This window comes from Parasteatoda tepidariorum, chromosome 2 (genome assembly GCF_982258835.1).
Source record: "Parasteatoda tepidariorum strain Cologne lab strain chromosome 2, Ptep-v5.0, whole genome shotgun sequence".
Classification (NCBI taxonomy): Eukaryota; Metazoa; Arthropoda; class Arachnida; order Araneae; family Theridiidae; genus Parasteatoda; species Parasteatoda tepidariorum.
This window is the reverse complement of record NC_141756.1, coordinates 65,298,093-65,322,798: the sequence shown is the minus strand read 5'-3', so window position 1 is coordinate 65,322,798 and position 24,706 is coordinate 65,298,093. Positions and strand designations below refer to the sequence as shown.

Here is a 24,706-nt window from a genome sequence, read left to right as displayed (position 1 = left end):
TATTTTTTATAAAGAAGTACTGATAGGCAATCCTCCTCCGTGAAGGCACCATAAAAGACTAATTTCGAAAAATCGAGAAAATTCTGTAATAAGATGACATGATGCTTCCAATATTTACATTTGAAATTTTTATCTTATCATTACCTAATAAAATCATAAATCTGATTAAAAGAAAGCGCTTGCTTCTTTTTTATTTCATTAGATTTGACCTCATAAATAATTAGTTTCAAGCGATAAGATAACCTTTCTTTCCAGATGTTTTATCATTAAAAGATAAGATATTACAGTTAGTATCCGGAAAATAATATATTTTTTTTTTCCAGATCGCAATGAAGTATTTATTAAGGAATTAGAACACTCTAGAATTACTTTGGAAATTTGGAAGTTTTTTTAAGATAGTTTAAGTGTAAGAAGTTTTTGGAAGTTTTTTTTAATTCTTTTTCATAAAAATTTGACTTCATAGCCACGTTAAGATAATAGATAAATTGCCTTTTTTTTAAGGGGCACTAATTAGTCCTTGAAATTGATCAAGAAAAGTAAAAAATCTTTCAAATATTTCTAAAATCGCATCTAAATTTACTTTTTAATTTAGAATATTTTTCCTGGATAATTTCAATAACTTACTTATAAACCAAAAAGTTTTGCCATAAAAAAACAATAAAAAGAAATCGAGAATCGTGTTTTATTTTAATTAAATATTATATGAAAATGAAATGGAGAGCATTAGAAGTTTAATTTTTAAAATTTTATTTAAAATATTTTTATTTTGCCAGTTACAAATTTATAAACATTAGTTCCTCGGGTCATTAAACTTAAAAGCACAATTTTTGCGTTCAATTCTTGACTATGCATGTGAAAGAATTCAATATCATTATCGCAAAATCAAAAAATTATAATTATTTAAAATAAATATCTTAATAATATTTAAAATCAAATATAATTTTTAACTTATTGGATTTCCATGGGGTTGTACATGCACCCTCTTGATTCCCTTTTACCTTGATACATTTAATTTATTCCATCAAGGATTTTTATTCATACCTGAGTTTAATATTTATGAGTATTTGGGGTTTTACGACGCGTTTTGCCATAGCGTTTATCGAAAAAAAATTTTCGAGACAAAACCAAAACCAAAGTGAGTAATAAAACATTGAAATATAGATCTAGCTATAGTTTTTCAATCCAATTATTCCGAACCCCTCATATAGACAAACAAGAAAAAAGCGGTGGCGCCTTTGAAAAATAACAACAAAAACACTGGCGATAAAAGTTAATTTATTTTTGCGTGGAGCTGCATCCGAAAATATTTTGATCGTTTTCTCTCTATCATTAGAAAACGATATTTACGATAATTATTGCTTGTCAAAAAATGTTCTTTTTTTCTTCACTACTTTGTTTTGATTTAATGTCGATTTTATTCTTTTTTACATGCGACAGATTTGACGTCAGTCTTTCATTAATACATAATTTTAATTTAAGACTACGTCTTTTCATGACGTCACATTACCCGGACATATAGCCTCGAACTCACTACTTTCTTCCTTTACCGCTTTCTTTACACTTCAGTTGTCTAACAGTTGATATATCGCTCTAGTTCGACTGTCATTGTTGTTTAGCTCTTGCTGCAAATCGACTTTCTCTTCCGTTTGAAGTAAAGTTTTTAATATGTAAGTATTCAACTTATTCTATTTAATTCGAAAGCAAATTAATGGCATTATATAAACGAATATTCGAATTTTTTTTATGAATGAAGCTTTGTATTCGTGTAGTTGTACTCATAAACACTTGTTGCATGCCTATTTTGACAGTTCAGGTCACGTGGTATTTATTATTTGAAAAAAGTAGGAATCAAATGCGAAAAAGGGATTTAATTCATAAAAAAAAATCTATGAATATGCTTTGCATTTCTATCTAAACTTGGAATATATGTAAAAGAACAATAAAAAGCAAATTTTTTATGCGTTCTTTTGTTATCTGTATATATTTTTGCGTATTGCACTGTACATATTATCATACATAGATATGTTTTAAACTATTTATAATATAAAAGTTTTGGGATGTAATATAAAATGTTCACGTTGAAGAGAGGGATTATCTCGGATTTTGTGTTTATTAATCTCACAACGTGCATTAAGTTTCTAAACTCTAATATTTGCATTCTTTAAAAAGTAGGACAATTTTCATGTATTTATTCAAAAAATTGATACCAAAATAATTTTAAATCATTACGTGATGTTTTATATTTTTATTGTTTCAGGTGAACACTTTTTTTTTTTTTATAAAATTAAGTTTATTAGTAATTGAATTTAAGGGGATATTCTATAATTTCAGTTTTGTAAACTGTAAACAAACTTCTTCAGTCTCACTGTCTAAATATGGAAGACTTTACTCATTCTGTGTTTCAACACAATGCAATAGTATGTCCATTTTTGTGTCTTAATTACATTGTTTAGCCTTTATTTGTAGCCCAAAGTATACCTTTTACTATCTTATTGATTATCTTCGTATATTATCTGAATTATTACTGCTTTAAAATTGACTGTTTATTGCAAATATGAGTGCTGCATGGATTGATATAAGATAAAATGGTGTTTAATTTATCTGCTAATAAGAGCTGTGAAAATAGTTTTGATGCCAGTGTTGTGATCATAAATATTACTGGTACTATGTTAACAACTAATAGATGCTGTAATAATCAGTACCTAATGTACTTATATATGAACACAAGTTCATTATATAGGTGCTTTGGTAATATTTTGAAGACCCTTTTTAATATATAAATACCGATAAGTCTTCTAAGACATTAAAAGCAGCAAAATATTTAACTATTTTAGTTCATTTGTAACATGTCAGGGGTCTGTCGAGGCCAAATTTGCTACCGTTTAGCTGTACCTTCACAAATTCAACTTTAGGAAAAATGATAGTTTCACAAAAAACTTTTTCTAAAATTTTTATTTTTGTATCCCATAAGAAACAATAAATTCATATTTTGGTGTTGAGTTAGTTAAATAATTTTTAATTTTCACAAGTTATATCTAAATTTTCACAAAATAGGTACTTCTCAGAAAAACCTAGACAGACCCCTGCATGTCATATTTTAATATTTTAAAGTTTATTAAAAAATCGGATAGCTCGGGCTTGTTAAAGCTTTGTTTTCCTTTGATTGAATAATTTGATGCAGAAAAGTTATAGGTGCTCATAGATGCTGTCTTTTTTTTTTTTATGCTTTGCTTAAAAATTTTATTAGTTTTCTTTTAGTTCTCTTTCGAAATGTAGATTTAGAATTTTGATATAAAACTATTTGCATGTTTTGTTTCTGCATTGCATTACATTTTTAAATTTTATCACATTTTTGGTCAATTAAAAAAAAAAAAATTAAATGAAGCATAGATTATTTTATTTAGCTTGTTAAAATAGGTTTAGAAATTTCTAATAAATTTTGTTAATAGAGTTACAGAATATTGAAATTATCAGAATGTTGAATCAAAAATAGTTCATTTTAGAGGTCCCTTAATTCAATTAAATGGTCCCTTAATTTGGACCCTACAATCTCAATCCAATCCTGCACTTACCAGACTGTTCCATATTCTAATGTTTTCATAATATCTCTGCAGTTGAGCCGCAGTGGCTTAGAGGATAGAGTGTTCGCCTCCCAATGTGGTGGTTGGTTGATCCGAATTTTTACCGACCACTGTGCTGACCTGAAGTATCCTGAGTGGTTGACGGATCCTCGGTTAGAATCCCTTTGCCGTAAGGCTAACCATGAGAGGTTTCCACTATTTTCCTCTCCATGTAACACAAAAGCGAGTTAATTCTATCAATGTCCTCCATGAAGTCTAGTTTGTCAGAATGCTTGATCCAGGAGTTCCCTTGCCAGGGTCAAGTTCAAAATGACAAGGCTACAGAATTGAACATTGATAGTGGTATACTCAGAATTAGGTTGGCCATTCAAATCTGGTTCTAATATAAAATAGAAAAATAAGCTTTCTACCGTGGTTAATATTGATTAGCTAAATGAAGGTAAAGAAAAATCTGTTATAAAAAAAAACAATTTCTTAGAAAACAGACTCAAAACTTTGTTGCTGATTTTTGCACTTAACAATGCCTCTAGTACATTTTATGGAGAGAAAAAGTTACTTGGTCAAATATATTGTATATATAAATTATCCTTTTCTTTGAAATTTGATTACAGTGGCTGATTTCACTAACAAATGAGTTTACAACCAGGTTGGCGGAGTATTTTTTATTTAAAAAGTTTAAAATCAGTTGATGATAAACTGATGATTTGGAGGACTACTTTAATCTCTTAAAAAATAATTAAGGCTTCCATAAAATAGTTATATTTTTCATATTATGATGTAAAAGGTACATTTTCAATTAATTTTAATTTGTATTTCATTATCAAGGTGTTACTTTTGCACACCTTCACACCTAGGACTTAAAATAAACCTTGGGCTAAGGGAAGGATGTTTAATGCCTTGTAAAATAGTTTTTTCGTGTTTTTTTTTCAATCCTTAGATATGTAAGTAATTTATTTTGCAATTTAACTAATCTATCTTTAGAAAAGAATTTCATTTTTCGTTGAAAAAAATTCAATGTTTTTTCTTCTGATAATGTAATTAACATGAAATTGTACTTAAAAATTATTCAATTTTAACTGAAGTTTTAATGTTTTGGAAAGATCAAATTTTAAAATCACATTTCTGAAATGATCAAAGCAATATTTTTACTCTTTGAAAAGAAATAAGTAAATGTAAGTACAAATATAAGAAAATCCCTAATACCTTAATACTGCATATAAAATCGAAAAAATCATTTAAAGGAAGGAAAAAAAATCGTTACAGCATTAACAATTTTGTGTGCATACAAACATGTTTCTGGCATTGGATTTACAATTTAAAGCTTGAAATTTCAATTTTTTTCCATGTCTATTGTATGCATAGTCCTTTCACAAAATATTTTTAAAAAAAGTGGTAGGGTTCTCAGATTTAATAATGAATATTAGATAAATCTCAGCTGCTTCTAAGCTATTAAATCAGAATTTTTTTCCATGTATTCTCAAACAAGGATACTAGTTACTTGAAATTTCTTAGACTTTCAAAGTTTTATACATTTTTTAGAAAATAGTTTAAAAAAATTATAAACGATTATTTTTTTAAATAAGTCTTCTTTTTTTGGTCAAAATGAATAACTAAATTGTGAATCGGTCCCTGAAATTATATAAGTGGCAACATAATAGCTCAAACGTATTTTTCCTGAGCAGGATCTCTAACTTGAATCTATTTATTCTTTTTTGAAGTCTTGGAAAGAAAAAAAAAGTTTAAAAGGAATTTTTCTTTGTTTCTGAGGGGGAAAAAAAACTATACTACAATAACACAGTAACAATATTAATGTGTAATAGTAAGTTTAGCAGCTTAACGTTTTAAGAGTTTTGAATGTTAAGAAAAATGTGCTGGAGGCATTCCACAAATTAGTATTTTTTTTTACTATGCTATTGTATCATTCATCAACCTTGATTAGCCATCGCGGAAGTCATCCGTTCGCTACTTCTAGAATTGACTCAAATCGCCATTTCCTTTCGCAATAATTAAGAGTATTCGAGAAAGCGTTATAATAATCTCGTCTGACTTGGTAATATGGTATGATTCATGAAATGACATTGGTACTTAATTTAGGGTACTTAATTTATGGAACATCAGTTACTATGGGCGCTTTAGTAGTTGGTTAAATCTAAACTTGTCATCGTAGATCTTGGTAAGCGATTTTATTTTTGACACTTTACGTGATCGTTCTGAAATAGTTCTAGTTAAGGTATTTTCTTTCATTTTGTAGGTATTTACCTCGAAGTATTTAGGCAAACACGCGGATTACTTCAAACATTATAAATTGAAAAATATAACTACTTAGGAAGAGTGGTTTGTCATTAAAAATCTAAACCTATTCAAAAAAACTTTTTTGCAAGCTTAGCTTCAATATAAAACTGTGATAAATTCCACAAAAAAAGTTTTTCCTATCTGATTTTGTTTAAATTTGAGTTTTCATCTATAGTGTAATATTCACTAAAATAAATAAAATTATTATATTAAAAGAGACTTCAATTATTAAATGGGTTTTATTTAGTAAATCATAGCTTATAGGGATTTTGGTGTGGTTCATATTACTAAATTGTTGCAAAAGAAAAAAGTTGATACCAATTGATTTATCTTAAAAATCTCACATTTATTCCGCTTAAGTACTTGTGCACCAAGTGATTCAGCTTGAAGATACACAAAAAATTACCTTTTAATACCATAAAATATAAAATTACATTTTGGCACACATCTTGATACCGATAAGCAAATAAATTTACACACTTAATTTGGCTGTAAATACAATAAGATAGTCGTCTAATATCCTCCTGTGTTTTTTTAAATAATGAATACGAAAGTTCCAAAATTTTAGGCAATGCCACCACGTGAATGTTTAGCAATGTATCTGTCGTAGACTAATTTAAAAATTCTGCTCTTGGCTAATGTGAAATTCAATACTTCAGTTATTTGTCCTAAGTTGTTTAGAATAATTAGGTTTGGCAAACTCTAGTTCTTATAAACTTGGTCTAATTTAATAGAATAGTTTCAAGTTTGCGAGAAACATTTATATCATTTTTTCTATCAGTATTTTATATTTAATTTAAATAAAAAAACTATGAAATTATTTAAATTTGTATTGTAATAAATTTATATTTTATATCAGTCTCTGTTAAACTACATTTGCTTGCTTTCATTAAAAATTTGTAACAGTTTGCTTTCTTAAAAAATTTCTTTACTATAAGTTGTATCAACTCCTTAAAATAATTGATACATTTCTGATTCCCTTCCAACCGATCTGTATTTTGACCTTTATGAATTAGACATGTCAACTTCAGAAACTTTTTTCTAAAACAAAATTACGTTGCCTCACTCGCAATTATGATTTCATTATTTTTTTAAAATTCGCATTTTATATCTAAGTGAAAAAAAATGCTGAAATTATTTATTAAGTTTGTATTGTAGTTAATTTATATTTTATATCAATCCAAGTTACTCTACAGTAGTTTGCTTTCGTTAAAAATTTGCATCAGTTTGCTTTCATAAACAAGTTGTTCCTTTTACTGCATTGTATCAACTCCTTAAAATAATTGCTGATTCACTTCCAACCGATCTGTATTTTGACCTTTATGAATCAGAAACTTCTCAAAAACAAAATTATGATGCTTCACTCGCAAGTGTTGGTTATTCCTCTTGCATACAATATTTTATTGGCGCGTGTCAATTTGCTCCAAGGGTCTTTTGGGTAATTTGGCTTACATTTTTCCTAGGTTTAAGCTCAGCGGGTCAGCGAACTGTCTGCGAAGCAGTCAGTACATTCACACGGCTTGGCAGATTATGCTCATCAATCCGCTGAGTTCAAGGTAACAAGCGCGTCTGGAGCATTAGCAAGGTCGCTGCCCGAAATCGAATTAAAAAACAAATATCCGTTTGTATTTCATTACTTATTGTTATTTCATCCTTAACTAAGGGGTGTTTTTTTTTAAACGCCTATTACCTATTATATTATACCCCTCTAGAACTATTATTACGTGTCTTCGTCTGGTAGGAGACTGTTCTTAAACGGATGCTGGGTTAAACTATATTCAAATTCACTTTCTGTCCTTGATAGTTGAAAATCTCAGAGACAAAGGGTGGTAATCCTAATTCAGGGGTCTGTCCAGACATTTTGTGAAAGGTCCTGTTTTTGTAAAATAGTGAAAAAACTACTCATAATTTGTGAATATAAGTGTTAAGTCAGATTCTTTCAACCAGGGTCCTGTTTTTGTGAATTTGTGCAAATAGGGTCCTGTTATTGCAAAAATTGCTAAAAACCTTTTCAAGAAGTTTTTAAAATTGTAAATAGATAAAAGATTCTGCTCAACAATTTGCTACTGTAAATTAGAGATGCATCATACAAATATTTGGTATTTAGCCTATACATGCTCAACACAGACTATTAATTTCGGACGAATAATGGAAACAAAATCTCTCACATTTTTAATAATTTCAGTTGACATATTTTAAATAACACTACTTAAATGCAGCACTTTTAATGTGTTACGTATTAAGTAAACTTAAGCAATTCTTAAATTTATAATATTTTATTTAAAAAATTACCAGAAATAAATTTTTATTGCATAATAATCAATTAATTTTAGGAATAATTGGTTATGAATCATAAATTGATTAATTATTTATTTACAGAAAAAAATTATCATTTAATATCAATAAGAATGTGCACACGATGTTTGTTAAAGTAGAAATATTTTCTTAGAATACTACATTTGGAATTTAAACTTAGGGAAACTTGGAAAACTTAGTTTGTTTCGAACCGTCTTTTTTTAATTTTCACCCCTGGGAAGGGTTTAATCGATCAACAAAACAATAATGAAGATAAACAAATTTGTGACGGGTCCGATTAAAAGATAAATTAATTTGTGAAGGATCCGTTTTAATGAAAAGATATTTTGTGAAAGGACCGTTAACGGACCCAAATTTCTTCTAAACAGACCCCTGTAATTGCTGTATTTTAGGCATAAGTCTGTAATTCTACAGAATATAGTTGCTGTTAATTTAAAATTGGAAAACTTATTGCTGAACATTTCAGAAAAATTTCAGAGATTCTTGTTGTATGCAGTTTTTTACAATACGAAATTGGCGTTTTTATACTATGAGGGTTACCAATATTTACTCCCGAAGTCTTTAATTATATCATACAAAAGCTTTCATTCTGATCAAGCGATATTTAGCTATAAATTTTCCTATCTGAAATGTGTAATATGTAAATTTTAAGGGAATAAAAACTTTTCTCTAAATTGAAAAGATAAGAGTTATCACTTTTTGCACCAAAGCTCGTTAAATAGTAAAAGCGGGATGTCAAAAATAAAGCGGCAGTGTAGAAATCTAGTTTTGGTATTTCATTTGATGAACGCATCAACAGCCATTCATTAATTAAAATAAACTGAAACAAGCACAGCTGTTCTATTTTTATTCTGTAGGTTATATAATAAAACGATATAAATCAGAAATTTCCTTTTAATATATCTTTCAAGTCTAGCGTTGTAGTTATTTAAGGTAATAAGGGGGAAAAAATGACAGCTAAACCTTGATCAAGGACGCTTGGCTTCAGATCTTCTGTTGACGTAAATTTTACATTTAATTAGCATATGAGTGATGGTTATTTTTTGGTGTAAAATATGTTATTGATGTGTCTGATTCTGTCAAACCTGATCGATGTTTTAATGAATGTGGCTATAACCTGATTGTCTTGAGTCTGATAGTTCAACAATGGTGAAATTGAAGTGATAATTTAAAGTAATCAACTGAATTTAAATTGTTAGTGAGCAAGCTGAAAACAGTTGAAAATGATTAATCTCAAACTATATATTATGTTCTTAATAAACAATTATTCCCTATAATATGTTGATCCAAATTGACAACAATTGAAGCCTAATCTTGTAAACTTTGTACATTTTGCTTAATACAAATTTCTGAAATTCAATATGGTAAGGTTTTTAAAAATCATTACTAAAAAATTCCAGATATGACTAGATTATTTTAATTGTTCCATTGTTCAATAAATCTTCGTGTGGCACGGTTAAAAATCTACTTTGACAAGAGTCTGCTATTCATGGTATTTGTAAACTCAACATGTTTTGTTAAAAAAAAAAAAAAACTTATCTATGAGCAATTTACACGACGATGTTTCTTCGGCAGCATGAAAATCAAGACTTGGTGTACTTTTTTTGACCTGGCTAATTTCCTTCTCTCTTCTGACCTTGCGTGTATTTTTGATTCGGAAACTAATGTGGTTGAAACCTTTGTCAACTTCCGTTTAATTTAATTTGTAGTGGTAGATACATTCATGTTAAATCAGCGTATTCAGTGCCGAAAAATACATTGTCAGACAAGAATGACAAGATAAATTTTATGAAAGTGCCGAAGTTGAAGTAAATCGAAATCCAAAATTTATGTACCTTTATGTTTTAATGCTTAGTACGTTACAGGGATAAATAAAGAGTTAAGAGGGGGGACTACATAAACAAATGACGATTAAAAAGTTGTATGTTAATACACTTATGATTGGAGATGCGCGCCTAGTGCGCGTTTTATTATCTTAGTAAATTTGAAAACGTAATGTATATTTTATAATATTCTGAAAATTACTTTATTTCACTCTTTCTTAAAATTTTTCTTCATTCTAGAAATTTTATAGTGTTTACCATATTTTGAGAATTACTGTTGAAGAAATGTCTTACCTTAATATCAACAGTTCCTTTCATTGTTTTAAGTGTTTAGTTGTAATGTTCAAAATTTTTCAATTTTGAAAAAGTGGGAAATCGTTAAAAGTGTTACAACTAGCCCCTACCAAAATGTTTTTACTTTACCCTATAATTTTTCGTTTCAAATTTACTGACTATACAAGCGTGTTACGTCATGTTCATCTTTGAGTTAAGGAGTGTCCCGTCGTTTTTAGATGGGAATTGCATCAATATATAGATATAAACTTTTTAAGAATTTTCATATTGTAAAAATTTTTTTTTCTCTCTCCTTAAATATCAAGTGTTATGAAATATTGTTTGGAGCGGATATTTGGAATATAACGCAGGGGTGTTAAATTTTTTAATTTAATAGTAAATTCATTCATAGTATTATAGTATTGAGTATATTCCTATATGGAATTAAGTATCACAAAAAAACAACCTGAAATTGCGCTAATTTGAATTTTAATAATAATTTGTTGTATTTCCGATTATGGATATCTAGTTAGGAAGATTGGCTCCCAATCCAATAAGGTCAACTGCCTGTTAGTTTTAACTATCAATTAGGATTAGTTTAGTCTGGTTTGAAAACAAGCGACATGCAATTTGGCCAGTTTTATATATCTCCAATCTTTTCATCAAATGCAGAAGGTTACCGTAAATTTGTTTTATTATTAAATTTTAAAGTGGAAAGAAAATATTCAGATAACACTGGAACTTTTTTTTTTTTTTTTGGTTGCTTGGGATTTTTTAACGGATCTTGGCTGCTTTCGCGTCGTTGATTTCAGATCTACAATCTGTTTCTCTCCTCAAGCCCCAGATTTTTAAATGACATTTTTAGTCAATTTTTTGTCGAAATTTAGAAGTTTAAAAACGTTGTTATTGTATATAACAGGAAGTCGCATAAATGTTTCGACTAACTTAGGAGAGTTAAAAAACATCAGGATTAAAATTGCGTAAAATGTCGTACGCCGCTGCGGGCTCTTCCCCTATTTTGAATTTTCTTCGTGAGCTTCGGAACAGGTCATAATAGAGAAGCGCTCTTAACCGCGTAAGGCGACATTTTCGGGCATAGGTGTTTATCCAAGTTTAATCCTAATGATGTGCCCTAATCCTAATAGAAGTTTGTCGGAACATTTATGCATTCTCATATGGTATATAACGTTTTTAAACATAATTTGAAGTCTGCACACCCGAATTAGGCAAGATCAAATATTTGTATAAATGGAATAAAAAGTATTTCTTCGCCAGTGTTTTCCTTTTGCGTTCCGCGCGTGTTCCTGGCATGTTTGAAGAAAAAAAAGTGTCATATAACAATACCTCCTCGTTTTTCGCACGAATAATACTATTCTTATCAATGAAATTTAATTTTTTCTATGCCGAATGTTGCGAAAAGCGTTTCTTACTTGCCTGACAGAGGTAACTGACCGTGTTTATCACATGGAGTAGTTTTAAAATAGATTTCGAACTAGGAAAGAGAAAATGACTAGCGCGTGTTTTCTCTTTCTAGAAACTTGGGATCGTGAGTGCTATTATCATTTGAACAGTTGTCGTTTTTCATTTTCCGGTTATTTTGCATTTTTCTTTTAATACCTTTTCAAACGCCTTCATCTTTTTGTGTGAATTAAATAACAATTGCATTAAAGAAACAACTAAATTTTCAAATTATGCTTAGAATTTAATATTGAAAACTATTTATACAGAGGCCTCTATATAAATAACTATTAGGCCTCTGTACACAAATATTTATATACTATTTGTATGGAGGCCTAATTGTAGTAGATTATGGCAATGGCCGAAAACAAAATTAATAGATTATATTTAGACTTATTAGATTATATTTAGACTACATTTCAGGGTGGGACAAGTGGATGGTACTTCACATAACAATTGCAGACTGATATATGGTGAAAACTAAATAAATTGTAGGCTTTGAAAACAGGATGTTAATCAGAATAAGGCTTTTATTTTCTAAAATATTAATTCTACTGCCGAGCTCGAGTTGAAGAATTAAAAAGAATTATCTTATCCAAATAACATTTTAGGTAAAAGAATAAATTTTCATTTTTATTAGGGATAGGCCATGGTAGAGCACGTTAATTTTAAGCCAATTCAAAAGTTAGTATTTAATCGAAGCCTTGTAATTCAGAAGAGATCCATTAAAGGCGCGTTATTGAAAATGAACACTACCAAAAGTCAAGCCAAAATCGATCACACTCAATTTTCTAGTGATAATATTTAAATAATTTGGCTGAACATTTAAGGCCAAAAAGTTCGTTTAAAATTAAAGTAGACCTAATAACGTAACTAATCTTTAATGTGATTGTAGAAATAAATTTTTTATAAATTTTGTTACTCCTTTGCCGTGACATTGAATTATATTTCGTTATACACCTTACATTGAAATAAAAAGCTAGTTCTTACATTTATTGAGAAAATATAAATATATTTATTCGCTTTCTTTATAAAATTTAATAAAATTAGATTCATTTAAAGAGCGATTAGAAATGCTTAAATAAAATTTATGAAATAAAGAATTCAAAATCTAGGAAATATTCTATGCCTATAATGGCATATTACATACCAGTTAACTTTATATTTAATCCAATGCCATTAATCTACTAGTTTTTCGCTTCTACGCTTTTCAATTATATGCTAAATAAAACATAGTATCTGCTCTTTGACTTACAGCTATCAAATTAATATAATAGCAAAATAAAACAGTAAGGTATATTTTTCTTTAAAATTAAAACGCAGAGTCTTACTCGCTTATTACATTCCTTAATTTTACATTAGACAGAATTTAGTGAGGAAAATTGTTAGCTTAATGTTAAAAATCTTACATTGTTCGTGCGAGTATAACTTGGATTTAACGAGACATTGGGTATAAACGTTTTGATTGTGAGTTATTAGGGAAAAAAAAGTATATGTTCGTGGAAATTTAATCACCTTCGAAAGGGTTTGAAAACATTTGATTCAATTTATTCAAAAATTGCATGCAGGTAAGATATGAAGAAAAACAATGTAAAATTCCTCATGTGTTCTACCAATTATTAATAATACAGCATGTTTTTGTACGCTACAGCTTTTATTTTTTATAACTACACCTGATTGGACATTCATTTAACGAGTTAATAGTCAGGTTCTCTGTTCTTCTTTAATTCGACTATATTTGTGAAATTTTAATATTTGAGAATATTTTTCATTCAGAAAAAAATAAGTTGCTGTCGATTGTTCAATAAATACATAAACGCCTAATCGATACCATAATACCTCAGTTATGATTCATTGCTGTATCAGCGATTTTAGTAAACGCATGAACTATTGCTGTTGGTACCAGTCTATGTAATTCTTTCATACGAAAATTACTGTTTTTTTTTTTAAAAAAAAGTGATTCCAAAACCTCGAATTTTTTCGGATGAATTAACTCAATTTCAGAAATTCATTAAGACAGCCGAATGTTTGGCGCCACTTGTGAAAATAAAAACAAATGCAGACACTTACACTTGTCAGGCACGTGTTCTTGAAATCATTTTACTGCTTTGCTATTTCCCTTGGAGGGAGAAAGAAATAGGTCGAGTTCTCATTTCATTTGTTTTGATTCGAGCAGCTCTTTTGAGTCAGGTTTGTTTTGGTTTCGTTCCACAACACTGCTTACTTCCAGTTCCTGGCTTGCCTATTCCGATGTAAGTTCCATTTCACTTATTTTGTAATTTTATATCCTACCTGTTGGAAAAAGGACCTTAAACTTGACGTGATAATATACCTGGCAACACTATTGATTCTTTTGAATACTATAGGATTTTGACATTATACTCGTGGTTTAATTGAAATTCTCCTAGTTTTTTGTTTACTTCAGAAAATCTGGAAAAGTTTCTCAAAGAACAATCTCTATCAAAGTAAACTTTCACTTAGTTTATTGCATGCATCAAGCCACTAGTTAACAGTTACCTTTTCTTTGATAACGTTTCTTAGATTGATTTGATAATATTCTTAAATTTTAAAATTTTGTAATATCTACCTTTCATTTTCCCCCTTACCATGGCAGGTATGCCATGATCATATGGTAACGTCATATGCAGAGATGCCAACTTGCTCCGGAGAGCAAATATATATTTTAAAGTGGTAGCTTATCAATTGTGATTCTTGGTTTGATAAATTCAATTTAGTAAATTTTATCCACCACTATTTCTAAATAATTCTTAGGCTTATATAATTTACCACTTTATCGTACTAATGTCATGATATACCTCTTAAAAAGCAAGCAAAAATAGTCAAATATTTGCAACATTTACTTCGTAGTTATTTACCGTTTTTTTAAATTATTTTGGCGTGTCCGGAGCAGTTGGCATCTCTGCATATGTAATGCTAATGTTTGTTTTTAAAAAAATTGTTCATATCATTGGAAGAGTTTTGAGTAAGATGTTACGAAACATTTTTAGCAAAATTGCTTCAAATTATGATGTGTTGACTGTTCAGAATACTGTTTACAAAATGTATTTTTTCTTTGTAAAACACTGTATGAAAATTGAGCCGGGCATTTACAACAGATTAACATGTTAATTAAAACTAAAAATGTGAGTTTTTAAAGTGTTAAACATGTTCTACTTAGTTCTTTTAAACCAATTTATTATTAACATTAGATTACGATGCGAGTTGCATTGAACAATGTGAGTTGCAGTGCGCGAATAAGTTTTGTACTTTAAACTAGTACCATACTGAGAATTTTTATTTACTTGTATGAGTACGTAAAGAATGCCCCATTCTTTTGTATAAATTTGAATTTTTATTTAAATACTGTAAAGTTTTTAAGTTTCTCTCTTTTGACCGCAACTCCTTTTCAATAATTTCAACATTCTGGCTAAATTTCACCTATCTCTATTGAGCCAAATCGAAACTTTTAAATGAATTTCCATTTTTTTCTTTAGTTATTTGCTTTTTCAACTTTATAGTAACTAGCTTGGGAGCTAAAATTTTATTTTTAAATTTGCTTCTGCAATCTTATTTTCAAATTATTGTCTGGAAACAGCTGCATTGATTGCATACAGTGCAAGAAAAAAAAAATCTGATCACTGCAGTCTTTTATAACTTTGGATCTCATATTTTTTACGTACTAGACATAACCTTAAATATTATACATTTTTTTCAAATTTGAGATTAACATTGAAGTTTATCCTTCATTAAATAACCACGAATAAATTAGTCTAATCTGTCGTAAGTAGGCAAACTGGTGCCTCCACTCAAAATATGTAGTTCGTTAGAATTTTTTCTTTATCCTTTACATACATACACAATTATTAGATATTAACGTCACACCCGATATATGAATTACGTTCTTTATGTAATTATGCTAAACGTTTGGTTTTCAAGGTAAATCTTAATCGAGTTCTAACTTCGTCTGCTTCGAAATTGCTCACCGGAAACTCGATTCCTTCTTCTGAAAAAGTAATGAGATTTGAACAATCTTTTATACACCTCGTGCTCTTACGAAATTTTCGTCTTTATTGTTTTAGTGTGTTTATCCAAGTAATCCGCGTGATAAACAGCGTACTCAAGGTATTTTATTTCACGTGTGCTGTGATTCATTTAAAAATTTTTATCTTCCTATTCTTATCAGTTGTCTATTTATCACAAGAGTGCTCGGCTCGAAATTTATTTATAGTCCCTTCTCTTCACTTTACCTATCGCATCGAAAGTCTGTGAATGATTTGTATGAAGTTCTTGTGAGAATCCTTTTAGTTTATTTTGAGAAAGTCCTTGCTTGGAATAAGTGCTGGAAGTATTTTTATATTTTTACTACGAAAGAATTTTCCGGTGGATTCTTCTTTTATATCTGTGTAAGTGATTTTAATATATTCCAAATTAAGTTGTTCTAAATAAATATGCTAAGAAAAAAAAAACGTGGTGTGAGGAAATGAAACTTCTTCCTGTTCTTATAGCTCTTATAATCATTTTCGCCAGAGGCATAATTTAGAAAATTATCTATTTTTTGCAAAATGATCTAATTAACTATCGTTTGCAAATGATTTCATTAAATAAGAAACTACTGCAAATTAGTTAAAAAATCGTTTACTAAAGATTTAATAATGAAAATTATACCACACCACAAATGTTAGTAAATCTGAAATTTGTCCTTGTAATAACAATATAGATAAAAGCGCCGTTTTTTTTCTTCTTTTTTCCAATTAGTTGTGGTTGGTGTAAGTTCTAAGGATGTATTAATTTCCTCCTAAAGAAGTTCAATTTAGTTTATTCTAGTTAGCTAGAATTAAAGCAATTAATGTAGCATCCATATTTGATAAATGAGTTGTGAAAACATAAACCAGCAGCCATTCAGTTCGTTTTTAAACGTTTCAAAGAGTGTGACAGTTAGAATCGAAGAGTTAAAATGGAATTTTGTGAAATTAGACCCATAATCCTCATTTTTTCAAAAGGTTCGTTCCCTTTTCGGCTACGATTTTCAATTAAAGTGCAGTTTTAAGAATTTGCATAATACTTATGAAATGTCTCGTAATTGAAATCCTCTATTTTATGTAGATATAAATGCCGTGAATGGAATTCATTGACAATTAAGAAATTGGGATAGAAATTTGTAGTTAATACTGCAATTTTTACTTTACAAAATACCACTAAAACGCATGTTTTTTTTTTTTTTTAACGTGACAAATAAATTTTTGCAAAGAATATATTTTAAAGTCATTTTATAAATTAATTCACTTACGAATTATAAATTTTGTTTTCCTTTACTGACTTTATTCCGCTATTTTCCAATTAGGTATAAATCAATATCTAGGTTATTTTTGTCATCATAGAAATTAAATTTTCCGCATCCACTGTTAAGAATGATTTCCAAATCTCCTGTTTCCTCATACTTTGTTACAGATGTCTATTTTTTTTTTTTAATATTTCGCCATTTTTTTTGAAAATGTATTTCGCGTTTTTTTAAGCTGGGATTGGGTTCTTAATTTCATAGGTTGAAGGTTGTCTTGCGCTTTTTCGGTTCGTTAATCGTTTGATAAATCTTTATGCATTTGTTAATTAGTATTTGCTTGTACTGTTCGAATTGTAATGTAAAACCGCTTGTAATTTAAAAATTTTTTGAATTGCAATGTTGACTTGTAAATTGTATTTTTAATGAAAGTAAAAATTTGTCATTTATATCTTTATTTTTCAGATATTTTAATGTATTATGTGATAGAGAATTCTGCACATCCTAAATCTTAAAAGAATAAAAAAGGGCAGGGTTGTTCCATCCTGTAAAGGGTGCTAGCTTAACATCCTAAATATTTATCAATATATTCAATCTCTGTGCATATTTTTTTTTCAAGAAAAAGTAAACTAACATAAAGTGATTAATTGATAAACAGCTTGAAAACTTTCCTCTATAATTTAAACTAAATTATGAGAAAATGAACTTTTAAAGGTTCATTTTTTAAAAAAAAGCTATTTATTTAAAAAAAAAGTTTTAAAATCATTTAAAAATTAATATCCCCCCTCTCCCAAAAAGATTATTTTAAAAATTTAACTAGTTGAGAATAATCCCAGCAAAATAAATATTTGTAATAGTATAATCTGAATTTAACCTATAAACAGAGATAATTTTACCAATGTGTCTAATTATTCCTTAAACAGTGAATTAATTATCTTCAAAATGGAATCCGAAAAAATGGGCAGTGCTTTTAAAGGATGGTGGCTTATTTTTACAAAAAGGGTGCTTTTATTGGGATCAAATGGCAAGCAGGGCAGGCCGCCTTTCAAAAAACTAGAACATTCCCCCCTATAGAATTATATTTTAGAAAAATGTTAAAGATAGTTGACAAAAGCTAACTTTTTCCTATAAATAGTGATAGCCATCAAGTTTTAAATTCTTTTTTAAAATATTGTTTAGAATGCTTTATTTTTACATTTACCTATCTATTCACCTTTTTTTTTCTTTGTTCATCTTCTGTTTTTTTTTCTTGTGTGCAGTTGCAGAATATTTTTGGTATTATAACATTTGAGGAAACAAATTTTTTTTATTTTTCATTCATAGCAGAATAATAAAACGAGTTTATTTTATAATGAATAAGTAATAGTAGTAGTTCTCTATGTCATACTATACAGCTGCACATTTCACAATTTGTAACATTCAAGGAAACAAGGATAATATGGAGACATGCCATCAGAATTTTCAACTTCTGCAGAAGGGATTGCAACCCCCTCTCTAGGTAACCCGGTGACTTGTGCACAAAGTCTAGCTATTTACTGTAGAACAGTTTAATGAGGACAGATACCGCATACCCTCCGTCCCTTCCAAGACCAAACACCCACCCACTTATTGATCAAATAAAAAATGGAGTTTGCTTACTATTCAAATATAAGATAGTTGTGTTTCTAAAGTTCTAAGCCTTTTTTCTTTTACAGAATTTAAGATTGGCAAAATGAGAATCAAGCGTTTAAGTAGAAACAGCGAAAAGGAGAACATCGAAGGTATTGATCAAGTGTTTGACAGTGAAGAAAACCTAAACCAAGTTCCTGATACATCAGATATGTTAACACTCGAAGGCCTAAGAAGAACCTATAATTCCTGTTCCAAGTAAATATCCATTTTGCGTTACATTTGTGTCATTATTTTTGAAAGTGGAATAAGTCCCCTTTTCCCCATATCAAGATATTTAAGGGTTAGTGTTAGAATGAATTTATAACAAATTTAAATGTTTTTAACACTGTAATTTGATTTAACTTTAGAGTGCGATAATGATCATTAATATTGTAAAAAAAAAAAAAAAAAACTAACTCACAATCAACCTATTCCACTTTCCAAAATAACAGCTCATTCAATGCTCAAGAACAATTAATATTTTCAAGCGTCTTTATTGTCCAATGTTTTATTGATTTTTTCATGGTTTATTTCAGATGTGGAGTCAGTTGGTATGATGATCATGTTAGCTTGGACTGCACTGAGTGTGGTGGGTATTCTATGACTAGACCTTGCCCAACTTGTAATGGAGAGTGTGGAAATAAGTGGAGGCGGGATGTTAAATCTGTAAGCATTTATGTAGTTCCATTCATATTTTATCTACATATCGTATGTCCCATATAGGTTTGAAAAGTCAATTTGAAGAGAAATGGAAGGAGTTAGAAATGAGGTTTACTACTTTCTAAATAAAATAGTTTACTAAGTTAGTCAACAGATGGCAAAGTTGAGTAAAAAATATAATTTTTTTCCCCACATGTCGAACCATTATAAATGTTTATTTTCATATCCATATCAATGTTTCGATTGGTGTGTGTTTGGAATTTTTTTAATGGTTTTTCTAAGTTAGTAGTGCTGACAGTTGACTAACTTAGTAATTAATTTTGAAACTGAGAGTGCAATTCCTAGTTTCGTAACTACTTTTACAATTTCCTTTTTTTTTTTTGACAGGAATTCTGGACAAGTTTTACAGTTACTATATTGTTAGTTTTTTTTTTCTTGTACAGTGATGAAGTCGATTAACTATTGTTCAAAAGTTGTGTTCCTATAAAAGAGATAAATAATTGTCAGATTTTTTTTTCGAGTTAGAAAGCATTTATAAAATTTTTTCAACCAACAGACGTTTTTTTCATATAAATATTAAGACAGCATCAGATTGTAAAATATTTATGTTCGTTTTTTTACTTCTAGCTAGGGCATGTGTCTGATTTTTAACTCTATGAATTTAATTATAATATATTTTTTTAACCTCATATTTTCCTCTATAATGTATCAAACTTACAATTTGTGAAAGCATGAAAAAAAATCCACCTACCAGTAATACATGAATAAAATGTTACCCTTAAAGAATAATTTCAATAAGAAAAAATATTGTTTGTAGTGCACAGTGCATCTAAACTGTTAAATATACACTTTCAGAAAGAATTTCCCAATAAGAAATATTTTATTGGAAAAAATGATAATTCACTATAAAGCAGTTTGAAGCTTTTTGAGATAAAGTAGTCTTACAAGTCTTTTTGAATTAATATTCATTACTGAATGTGGAAATTCAAAAGTTAATTTTATGGAAAAATTGTTATGCAATATTATTGGATATACATTAAAGCATCATGTATATCTAATAATATTTATCATCAATATTATTGGATATACATTAAAGCATTTCTGCAATGCATGTCTCAGTGAGGCCAGAGGAGTCGTAGTTGCCACAATTTCGTGATTTAGTGCATGGTGGTGGGCATTGCACTATGACTGTTTTTACTTCCTAGGCAAGTCTGTGCCCATCAATCCGAAGTTGAATGGGCTTCAAACCACCAATGTAGATAGGATAGAACACCACTTCTTTCCACTTAACCATGTTATTGAGATTTCAACATTGCAACTTCATTTATTGAAAAAAGAAAATTTAAAAACATTGCCAAACGCTATAATTTTTAGATGAGCAATTTTTTATAATCAATGATCAAAATTAACAGAAAAATTGCAAAAATAAAGTTCACTTATAAGAGAATAATTTTTTTTTGTTGTTGCAAAAATCCACACATTTGCTATAAAATTCCACTTTTTTAAGTTTTTGCTACAGGAATCCCTGCAATGACAAGTTTGAAATATCAATGATACAAAAACAGATGGAAAAATGTATAATTAGCTGTGTTCAGCGTAAAAAAGTAGGCTGTTTCTTCTCATTAAGTTATCAAAACTGTTTCTAACATTGCATAAACAAAGTGGTGTAGTCTGAGAAAATCCTTGCAATTTATTTAGACTGGTATGATCTGTAGCAAAAACTGTAATAGTTATTTTCAGTCCTCATCTGTTGTAAAACTTGTTAACAAAGTTTGAAATTTATGGAAACAAACTACCTAGTTTTCTAAACAGTAAAATTTTGTTATTTTACTAACTGAAGATTTTTTTCTTTTTTAGTCCAGAGTAAAGAAACAGGCTCAATGGCATGGAACATGTAACCTAAGTTCCAGTTGGAAAGCTACCTCTTTGGAATCTAGTTTACCTGAAGATAACAAGACTAACTGTTTAACAGAAAACTTGGTTCATCAAACGCATTTAACTAGTACTCAGTGAATAATTTGTACATAAAGTGATCATCCTTTTGCATCCAAACTGTTCATTGCAATCCATCAGTGAAGTGACCCCAACATTGTTTTCAAGCATCTAATTATAACACTTTAACCTGATCTGAAAGAACTAGCATTTTCTAACAAGGGTAAATTTTTAATTGAAAAACTGTTTTAGTTAAATATTGAAAGACTGAACATCAAATGTTGACTCAACCAAGACTGGAAATTTTTAATTCTGAAAAATCTGACAGTATTTTTATGTTTGAGTTTACCTTTTTATTTATTTGATGCTTTTTTAAAAGGTTAAAAATTCAAACTTTGCTACTTGTATTTATAAAACTATTTATTGAAATGTAACATGTATGTATAAATATAATAAAAGATTTCATAATTGTACTTGGAAATATGTTAATTTCAGCCTCAGTATACAGTTAAAGAATTTTCAAACAATTGACTCAGTTCTTCTCTTGATTGTTCTCTGGGAGCTAGTTTTGTAACACGGTGCTGTAAAAAAGTAATTAGTCCTAAATTATTTAAGGTACAAACTAGAATTCACAATTAATTGCAGCACGCAAACAATAAAACATGACTGCCCTCAGGGGTCTGTCGGCCAAATTTACTACCGTTCAGCGGTACCTTCACAAATTCAACTTTAGGAAAAACGGTAGTTTCACAAAATGCTTTTTCTTAAAATTTTATTTTTGTATACCATACGAAATGATAAATCTATATTTTTACCATATTTTTGTGATGACTTTTTAGTTTTCACAAAAACCTAGACAGACCCCTGGCCCTGAAACTTGTAAATTACAAGATAAGACGCAAAAACGAACCTTCCCTGAATAAACATTTCCCCCCGCCCAGCGGATTTTACCTCTAAAATATGGTCCTAATAGTTTGGATCAGTAAAGCAGTCCAAAGGTTGAACCTCTTAAGTTTTTTATTTCTCTAAAACTTAATTGAAAAGTCTTTACAGACAATTATGAAATTCGTTTATCCAAAGAAAGTTCCATGCAAAAATTTTTTTTAAAATTTAATATAAAATTTTTCACATCATTTTAAATGGCAAATTACAAATGTTGAGCGAAGTCTAATATTTCCTGAAAAAAAAAGTATTTTTTAAAATTAGATTTCTCAGATTAATAGACTTATTTTGCTCCAATTAAAAATACGATCTTCAAAGGGATGTAAAAACTTTTCAACTATTATTAAATGAAATTTTTTTCATGGAATCTTTGGATAAACTTATTTCTTACAATTGTGTGCAAAAGGATATTGATTTTGCTTAAGAAGTTCTCGAAATATGCAAAAAGTAAAAATAACATTAAGGAGTCTTGGATTGCTCTTCTGACTATTGGAACTATATTTCCCAGATTGCTGCTACCCCTATATTTCGGGGGTGAGAAACCTATATCCCTCCAAAAAAAAGGTGAATGTTAATTCAGAGAAAGTATGTTTTTGTGTCTGATTTTGAAACATAAAATATCGCTTTCACTTACTAGCATGGAGGTCATTCATCCCTTTGAACCATTAAGATGAGCCATAGAAAGTGAAAATCTGATCATTAGGATCAAAAGTCATTTAGGGTGGTCTATTTATTTTGTAGCACACTGTACAGGTATTATGTACTAGTCAAAAGAGCTAATAAGTTATATTTTCAAATAGTTCATGAAATTTCGAAGTGTTTTTGGATGACAAACCTCTCTATTTCTTTGAATTGTGACATTTCGTATGACCAAGAAAAAACTTTTATATGTAGACTTTCATCAATCTCTCACAATTTAAAGTATAATGTAGAGTAAAAATTATTTTAATTATAAATTAAAAGCTTAGAAAGGATTATCATCAGATTATTCCTTAAAGCAATAAAGGTAATGAAATTTGAAACTTTTTCACATTGATCAACTTATATCACCTCCGAGGGGCATGAATACAGAATGATTTGGTAACAGTTTCGGTGAAGGTAATGAAATAGATACTTATACAGCAAAAGAAAAATTTTTTTTTAAATTTAATTATACAAAAAATATTGATTGACAAATAGTTATTTTAGAGTTGTGCCACTTTATTTATAAATTGTGAGGGCTAAAGCTCCACACCGCTTCTGCCGCAGCCTTGAAAAGGGTGTGTACAGTGATAAAATTGGTAACCTATTTAAGAGTGATCCCATAGAAAGTGTGTGACCAGCTTGGTAGATTGAGATAACTTACCAATTCTACATTGATCAATAAAAAATAGTTCTTTGTTAGAAAATAATTGGCCCTAATTTTGATGCTATGTCCATCCAGTCAACAGGCATAAAATATTTTTCCATAGATCAAATCAATGGAAAAATATTTTATGCTTGTTGATAGATAATGATTTTAAAGTGAGCTTTTATAGAACTGAATTAAAAAAAAAAAAACTAATTGAACCCAGTTTTATTACATAACATGCAAATCTGACCAATGGTGTAGTTAAGTATATTATATTTTTAAAACTTTAAATGGAAAACTCATTTTTACTCTATTAAAAATATAACTCAATTATTTCATTAGATTCATATATTTGCCATGAAGAAACATGCAATACATATTTAAACAATAAAATTTCAAAGTAACTAAAAAAAAAAAAAGACTCCCAGACAGCAAGAGTGACTTAGAGCCCAAAAAATGCAATGAATATATGATAAAACCATCAGGAAAAAAAAAAAAAAAAAATTGAAAATTTAGCATGAAACAGAACAGAAAAGCACTGCCAGATGAAATTGTTCCTTTTTTTTTTGCTGCCAATTTTACAGGGGCAAAAATTTAAGGGGTGATAAGAAAACATCTTAACAAGCAATTATCACTACAGGAGAAGAGCTAATGGTGAATCGCCACTGTCACATGAAAAAATTAAACACCAAAGGGATAGAGATGCTAAATTGGACCTAAATTAAATTATGTGTTCCGCTTGCTAAACACAGGTGCCCTGTGACAGCATTTTTTCGAGCTTTCTGCAACATACCTCTCTAATACTAATATCTTTCTGCAAGATTAATAATAAATTTAAAATAACATATATACATGTTACTAATTTAAAGTAACAGAAGCGTCAACTTCAAAAAAAAAAAAAAAAACTTTTTTAGTTGAATATGTAATATTTTTTTAAAATTCACATATTATGTCGATATTCTTATTATAAACACTAATGAAAGCTTGCTTATGAAAAACACTAATTATTTTTCTTATTATTCTTTTGTAAATCATAAACACATTAAAAAAAATTGTGAAATCCGAAGCAGTAACAACCGAAAAAAAGATCAACGACAAAATCTAGTTGTTGTAATAAATAACACTACAGTATTAAAAATATTTGATTTTAAAAGCTATGTGGAAATCAATAGTA

General features: G+C 28.9%; 2 protein-coding genes across 5 annotated transcripts in view; one reads left to right on the top strand and one right to left on the bottom strand.

Annotated features, from left to right (window-relative positions):
- Positions 1-1,277: 1,277 nt before the first annotated feature.
- On the top strand, positions 1,278-21,733 carry Pino (protein pinocchio). 3 transcript variants are annotated; one of them, XM_016062923.4, is made up of 4 exons: positions 1,278-1,667; positions 18,713-18,884; positions 19,205-19,334; positions 21,186-21,733. In XM_016062923.4, the coding sequence occupies exons 2-4, from the start codon at positions 18,730-18,732 to the stop codon at positions 21,339-21,341; spliced, it is 441 nt and encodes a 146-aa protein (XP_015918409.1). In that variant the 5' UTR covers positions 1,278-1,667; positions 18,713-18,729; the 3' UTR covers positions 21,342-21,733. The 3 variants fall into 3 exon arrangements, with proteins under 3 accessions (XP_015918409.1, XP_015918411.1, XP_015918410.1); XM_016062925.4 differs by lacking the exon at positions 1,278-1,667 and adding an exon at positions 13,846-13,995; XM_016062924.4 differs by lacking the exon at positions 1,278-1,667 and adding an exon at positions 15,673-16,146.
- The window catches only part of T3dh (Type III alcohol dehydrogenase), a 26,880-nt gene continuing 23,836 nt past the window's right edge, over positions 21,663-24,706 (bottom strand). For both annotated transcript variants that reach the window (XM_021145291.4, XM_043053404.3), the window contains one exon: positions 21,663-21,841. In XM_021145291.4, coding sequence (XP_021000950.3) covers positions 21,758-21,841 — 84 coding nt within the window. In that variant the 3' untranslated portion in view covers positions 21,663-21,757. The remainder of the gene's footprint in view (positions 21,842-24,706) is intronic.